The sequence below is a fragment of the Alosa sapidissima genome, chromosome 22 (assembly GCF_018492685.1).
Source record: "Alosa sapidissima isolate fAloSap1 chromosome 22, fAloSap1.pri, whole genome shotgun sequence".
Taxonomy (NCBI): Eukaryota; Metazoa; Chordata; class Actinopteri; order Clupeiformes; family Clupeidae; genus Alosa; species Alosa sapidissima.
In genome coordinates this window covers 4,239,160-4,246,904 of record NC_055978.1, presented here as the reverse complement: position 1 = coordinate 4,246,904, position 7,745 = coordinate 4,239,160, and the positions used below count along the sequence as shown (strand labels likewise).

Here is a 7,745-nt window from a genome sequence, read left to right as displayed (position 1 = left end):
CATCCTCATTTATTTCCCCCTAGTTTTAATGGTCAAACAATCACAGTTTTTAATAACCTGCACAGCAATAATTACACAAGTCTGATTATGTAATTATTGTGTGTGTGTTTGATGAATTTCAGGTGTGTGAGATTCATTTCAGGTGGAGAGAGAAAGTGTGTAGGCACCAGGAATTAATGGCCACAGGGAGTGGAATGAATTAGTGTTGGCTACAGGGTCAAATCATATAGCTCTTTATACAATCTCCATACAATCACCCACGCAACACTCACACAAATCATCTGTGGCCTACTTCACACACACACACACACACACACACACACACACACACATATAATTTCCATCCAATCATACATTAATGCCAGTAATGTCCATGCTCGAACACACAAACACACACACTGGCATACACACACACACACTCACACACAAACGTGACGTCCCCTTGTCATGCGCTCTTTCTTTTTCCTCCCCCCATCCCACCCCTTCAGTTCACCCTCTTCTCTTCCTCTGTGTGTGTGTGTGTGTGTGTGTGTGTGTGTGTGTGTGTGTAGGTTGGAGATCAGATCATTGAGATTAACGGCGAGACCACCAGGGACATGACCCACGGCCGCGCCATCGAGCTCATCAAGTCGGGAGGGCGACGCGTGCGCCTCCTGCTCAAGAGGGGCACGGGCCAGGTGCCAGAATATGGTGAGCAACCCAAACACAGCGCTTAACCTGGCTCCACACACACACACACACACGCTCACACACACACACACACTCACACACACACTCACACACACACATTCACACACACACACACACACACACACACACACACACACACACACACACACACACACACACACACACACACACACACACACTACCTTCCCTCTCAGCGTAAGCCTTGGGGGCCTATGGTGCTGCAACAATTTCCCTTCACACTGCTACAACTTAACACCATGTCCTGCTTTAACTGAATTCAATTAAACACATTGCATCAATTTCCTATCTGTGAAAAAGAACTTCTACAGTAACCTGCCCTCTCTTCTGGTGTAATCTGGAGTAGTCCGCATCATCTGTGTCACAAATCATCATGTATCTCTTTTGTGTCCAAACAGAACGGGCATGTGTAACTTCTCTTAATCTATCTAAGGTGGACTTCTCTGTCTTTCTTAATCCCACTTTTCAATTTCACCATCTAAAAAAAAAGCATGCCTCTGTAAATGAAGTAAGACATAATCTATCTCAGTCAATAGCTAAAATAACTACACGACTGGATTGGAAGATTTAAGGCCTGGATCAAAGGCTAGCCCTAACCTAGCCTAGTCTACATCAGTCTCAGACTGGCTTTTATTTGGATGTGTAAACATTCCCTGTGTATGTTTTCTCTCACTGTAGACCAGGGGGGTATTCCAAGTACGTGGTTTAGTGACAAACCTGGGTAAGTTAACTCAGAGTACAGTAAGTGGTAAACCTCCTATAACAAGAGCCCTATGGTATTGTTCTGTTAGGAGAATGAAGCCATACAGCGCTTATATTAGGAGGTTTACCTCTTACTTTGAGTTAACTTACCCAGGTTTGTCACTAAGGGCCCGTCCACACGGAGACGCTTTTTAGGTTAAACGCAGAGGTTTTGCGTTTACGAGCGTCCAAACGAATCCTGTAAACGCACTGCCCGAAACCGCACTTTTCTGAAACCTGGTCCCAGAGTGGAGAAATCTGAAACCGTAGCCCGTTTGAATTCGTTTAGACAGCGAAACCGCACATCCTGCTTACGTATCGATGATGTCATCGCCACACCTCAGCTGCCCTGGACTTGCACTTATAGTATTGCCTAACAATACTAGTTTTCATACATGACATTACCTACGATTACACTCCGTAAGATAAATATCACAACTGGTGCTGTGCAGCGCCGATAGCTTATGACTTGGTGGACTGAACACTGTTTTTTCCCGGTGTTTTTTAATGCATTCTAGCTACTGTCAGTGACGCGAGAGAACTTAAGTTATTAGCAAAGTGCGGTGTAAGTTTAGGCTACATTAATTTGTGCGTAGTGCCAGTGTCATTCATTTATTTTACATGTCTTACAACATATATACATGCATTCACAGTCGAGTGAAATCAGATATAAGCATACAAAGACACTTAGAACTCACGTTAAGCCGATGGTAGCACACTGAATGCAAATGCGCGATTTGATTTGATGCAGGCAAACGTATTGACTGTTACTAATGAAGGTTTTATAGCAATATTATAAATGTGGCGACAGAATAGCCTAGAACTTGGGTAAGCCTTGCATTTAGTAGCCTAATTGCGGTGATAGCCAAAACTAATGTGAATCACGGACTATCCTACAACCAAAGAAAGTAAAGGTGATTAGTAGGCCTACCTGCGTTAGCCAAATAAAGGACGGGACTGCATCCTTCACAAACCGTAAAATAAAGTTTATTAGTTTTACAGTTGACTACAGTTGACAGTTCACCATCAGTCCACACAAACAATTCTGGTTTCCTTGCACTAGCCATTTTGTCATAGCCTATTCTGTCTGTTTGTAAAGCACAAACTTTGGTCAATTTCTGTAAAGAAACAGTGCCACCTATAGGCCTGGGGTATGAAGTAACGTGTTAGTCGTGTTGAGATGGATCCGTTTGGACGCAAATATTCTTGATGCGGTTTCAGGGAAGACGGAGGAAAAAAAGATCGGTTTCGTACGTGTGGACTAGCCCTAAACCATGTATTTGGAATACCCCCCTGGTCTTGGTGCCCTTATTTAAATGCCTGGCAAAGTGCAAAGTCTATCAACAAGCAAAGTTCTCCTCCTTGAATTACAGCTGTTGTGTGACATGTGCCAGACCAGACCAGATTTTGCCAAGTGATTCAATTTGCTTTGGTTAGACTTTGCTCTTTGCCCATCGTACCAATTTGGTTCCTTGGTCTTCCAAAGCAGCCTGCGTAGTAGTCTTCTCTTCTTCTTGCCTTGTGAGTCTGCTGTCTTCTGTGCTACTAACCTGCTGCTGTCTGTTAACCTCACCAGCGTCTCTGTTCCTGCTCTAATGACGGCTCTAGGTTGTTACTTTCCTTCCTATAGGAATGGTACCTTCCAATCTCTCCATGTGCATGAAAAGTGACCCGCATGGCACCCCCTATTTCCTCCTAACGGGCCACTCCAAAGACACGGTTTGTAACACGGCTTGCACGTGTTCCTCTGGTGTGCTGTGGACGTGGTGTGACGTGGTGTGGCGTGGAGTGATGTGCCGTGGTGTGGCGTGCTGTTTAGCTGTGATGTAGTGTGCAGGTGTGGTGTGGTGCGGTGTATGTCTGTGCTTCGTCAAGGTGTGGTGGCATGTTGCGTTCGCATCACGCGCGTGGAGCGCCAAGCTGTTGATTGCTGAAAAGAAATTCCGCTCCACTCCCCGGTGCTTTTATTTCCCAGAATTCCCTGTGGCCGCAGGTGGGAATCCCCGTTGCCAGCCCACCACAGCTGCCCCTCAATCTCCCACTTTGGTTTTGACCACGGGCTCAGGGCATCAGGCTGACAGCCATGTTTATATAGTGGTTTTGGCTCCCCCTTCAGCAAGTGCTCACATAAGTCAACTACTACCTGACTGTGTGTCCATGGGTGGAGTACGAGGGTCAGTGATGGAGAGTGTGCTGTGTGTGTGTGTGTGTGTGTGTGTGTGTGTGTGTGTGTGTGTGTGTGAAAAGTTATAGTTTCACTCTGTATGTGAAGTTAGATTAGTTTATTCAATAAAAGCCTCTAGCTGGCCAAAGGCACTGTTCATGGGTAAATCAAACATTTAAATGCAGTGATGTTGGAAGCATAGAAATTAAATAAGGACGGTTGGATCACACACACACACACACACACACACACACACACACAACATTGAGCGCCCTACCTACAGGCCATAAATGCAGAGTATTAGTAATGAAATGCTTCACAGTTAGCTTAATGAGCTACTCTTGTGTGCGTGCACACGCACACACTCACATAGAAAGAGAGCTTTCAGCACCCTAAAAACCATTAATAGTGATTAATTAACTGTTATCTGAACAAGAGCAATCCAAGCAGGATCTCAGACTCTCTCTCTCTCACACACACACACACACACACATACACACACACATACACACACACACACACACACACACACACACACACACACACACACACACACATATCTGCACTACAGCATACAAACGCTCGTGCACTTCGCCCTGTTGAATTACAGCCGAGGGAAGGGATTATTTACTCCCCCATCTACAGAGCTACGTAAATGCCCAGTCAGGTCCATTTTGGCAGAGTCGTCCCTGTATTCACTGGGCGCAATTGCGTTCCAAGTACTCACTGGTTTCCCAGAAAGCACCCACACACACACACACACACACACACACACACACATTTGTGCCTGCTGTTTCATATTCACTAAGTACCTGACACTAAATACCAACCCCCCCCCCCCACACACACACACACACACACACACACACACAAATTTGTGCCTAGTCTCAGCATGCTCTAAGAGCCTAAGCAGACCACCAAAGCAAAGTTTGCTGACCCATGAGGTCCACCACACCTGCTGATGCAGTGAAGGTGTCCTCATTAGCCTCCTCATTTAACACTCTGTGTCTTCATTTCCCCCCTCTCTCTCTCACACACACACACACACACACACACACACACACACACACACACACACTCACACACACACTCACAACCACCATTTCCTGTTTCATATTCACTAAGTACCTGACACTAAATACCAACCCCCTCCCCACACACACACACACACACACAATACACAATACTACACACACGCACACACACACACATATATATACACCCATATAGAAATATATGAAATATATATACCAAAATAAACACATGCATAAATACACTCCACACACATTACCACATTACCACACACACACACATAAGTCCCTCACTCTGTAAAACCTCCGAGCTCCCCTTGCTCTGACACCCAATGAAAACGGTGAAATACAGTCATCAGGCATTAGCATTTAGGTTTTACTAGGGGTGCCCCCCTCCACACCCACCCCAGCCTCCACCCACCTCCACCCTCCGCTCGCTCGTTCTGCGGCGGCAGCGCTCGCTCGCCGGGCGGCTCAGCGGCTCTCCTTTATGGCTCTCCGGCGTTTCATCTCCGAAGGCTAAGACGCTACGACGATGCTCTTACCTGCCCGGGGGCCGCCGAGCTCCCCTGCACCGCACTGAAATACGAGCCCGCAGAGCACCAGCGTGGCAGGTTGGACACGGAGGCTTACACACACTTACACACACACACACACACACACACACACACGCACACGCACACGCACACACACACACACACACACACCGTTGAGCTGGATCGAGAGGTCCATATTTAAGATGAAGATGCCCTTTTAAACATTTTGTTTGCTCTGGATGTGTCTGTTAAAATAGAGTGCCAGCCATACTTCAGCGCGCTTGACAGTTTATGGGGTGTGGGGGCTGGCCAGGGGAGGGACAGAGATGATGAGTTTAAACTACGGATAATTCCCCCTGTGTGTGCCGCTTTTTACAATCCTCTGTGCATGTGTGTATGTGTGTTTTGGTGAGTGTGTAAAAGTGAGTTGTTCCCTTGTGGAGCCACACACACACACACACACACACACACACACACACACACACACACACACACACACACACACACAGACACATCGATGTGCATGCATTGACTGTGTGTATGGTTATTTATGTAGCTTGTGTTGAGCCAGCCTAGAAGCTTGCAGAAGCTCTCAGTAGCCCACAGTGGTTTGTTTAGCGAGAGGATAAATGGCTCTGACGCGAAGCGGTCACTCGGGTCACCGCGCTATCTCACGGTCACAATGGCGGTTGGCAAGGCAACCGAGGTGCAGGTGGAAGTCAGGGGAGCGTCCCAGAGGGTGGTGGACACAGGGTCAGAGAATTTCTGAAGGTAGGCTATAGATAGCAAAAAGCTTTACCATGAGAACTGCAGGATTGAGAGTTGCCGCCAAGAGTAGACTGCTTCAGGAGTCGGGTAATTATCACCTGTTACCATGGTTACTCTGCTCGAGTCCCCAGGGTAGTGTGTGTGTGGGGGGGGGGGGGGGGGGGGGCAGGCAGACAGACATTGTAGATGGGGGAGGTGACATCTAGCTGCAGATACTTGTGTTTCCCTCAAGAGGAGCCTTTCACCCTGTACCCCAGGAGCATGCTGGGAAGGCTTAGGAGTGTGAGAATGAGCCTGAAACTGCCCCCATTTTACTCGATACACAGAGTCTTGCGTAGAGAAAGCCAGTGCTGCAGTAAAGGTATTCAGGTCAACTTGGAAGTAGCACACGGTTGTTTAGAAGTCTCTATCTAGGTGTGTGTTGCCTGCTTGGTGTGTGTGTGTGTGTGTGTGCATGCCTGCTTGGTGTGTGTGTGTGCATGCCTGCTTGCTTGGTGGGTGATGAGAGTGGAGATGATGTCGCTCACTGTGTTCCCATGTTCCCCCTCCCCCCTCGGCAGACAACCCCGCCCCCTGGGATGCTCACCCTACAGCCTCCCCAAGTCTGTCGGAAGTAGCAGCGCCGACCCTGGACAGCGCCCGGTCCAATCCATCGCCTCCATCTCACCTGAGCCCGCCCCCGGACCCGCCTCTCCTGCTGCCGTCGCCCCTGGAGACGGTGGTAGCGGCGGCGGCGGCGGCCGAGCGCTCGCAGAGCCCCTGGGGGGCCGAGACGGGGGTGGTGGTGGGGGACCAGGCGGCCGGGGCCCCGGGACAGAGGCTGCCCGCCCACCACGGCGGCAGCTTGAGGGCCAGCCAACAGTCGGACGGCGGTGGCAGGACCGCCCAGCAGCAGGGTGGCGGAGCGGCAGGGCGGGGGGGGCAGCTGGAGGCCCTGGGCGGCGGAGGGGCCGGCGAGCCGCTGGAGTCCAAGGCCTCCAAAAGCAGCCGGGCGCGGTCGAAGGAGCGCAGGGACGGGCGCGGCTCCAGCGCTAGCGGCACCTCCGGCAGGAAGAGGGCCGACGCGGCCCGCTCGCCGTCCAGGGGCCCCAGGCCCTGCCACACGGACTCCAGCCTGAACGGAGGCGCCTCGGGCCCAGGCACCGGCACCGTCCCCGTCGGCAGCAACGGCGGCAACAACGGCGGCCCCGACACCCCCGCCAGCCAGCAGAGGGCGGAGCACAAGGCCCAGCTGCGGGAGCTGGAGCGGGGCGGGAAGGAGAGCCGCGGAGGTGGCCACCACGCCACCAAGAGCTCCGGCACGTCGGGCCGCAAGGCCACCGTCTCCCCCGGGCCCTGGAAGATCCCCGGCTCGGATAAGCTGCCCAGCACCCTGCGCTCTGGGTCCTCCACTGTGAGCAGATAACACCCCTGTACACACACACACACACACACATACACACGCAGATACACGTACACACACACACACACACACACACACACACACGTACACACACACACACACACACACATACACGCACACACACACACACACACACACACAAACACACGCACACATACACACACACACACACACACACACACTCAACATCACGACCCAGGGCCGCATGGTTTTCACCCATTTCAGCATAGTGAAAAACCCTTGTCATGGCCCGTTGGTTTAGATCAGAGTCGTCCCAGACCTCCACAGGCTCCCTCACAACACCTCCTGCCGCACCCCAGCCCTGACGAGGGAGGGGGGCGGACATGTTCATGCACCTCTGGGGAGGACCATTTTGTTGTTGTTGTTGTTGTTGT

At 50.6% G+C, this 7,745-nt stretch overlaps 1 protein-coding gene across 1 annotated transcript in view; it reads left to right on the top strand.

Annotated features, from left to right (window-relative positions):
- magi2a (membrane associated guanylate kinase, WW and PDZ domain containing 2a) overlaps positions 1–7,451 on the top strand; it is a 201,580-nt gene extending 194,129 nt beyond the window's left edge. The window contains 2 exon segments of the mRNA XM_042079659.1: positions 552–690; positions 6,509–7,451. Coding sequence (XP_041935593.1) covers positions 552–690; positions 6,509–7,353 — 984 coding nt within the window. The 3' untranslated portion in view covers positions 7,354–7,451.
- The last annotated feature ends 294 nt before the right edge of the window (positions 7,452–7,745 follow it).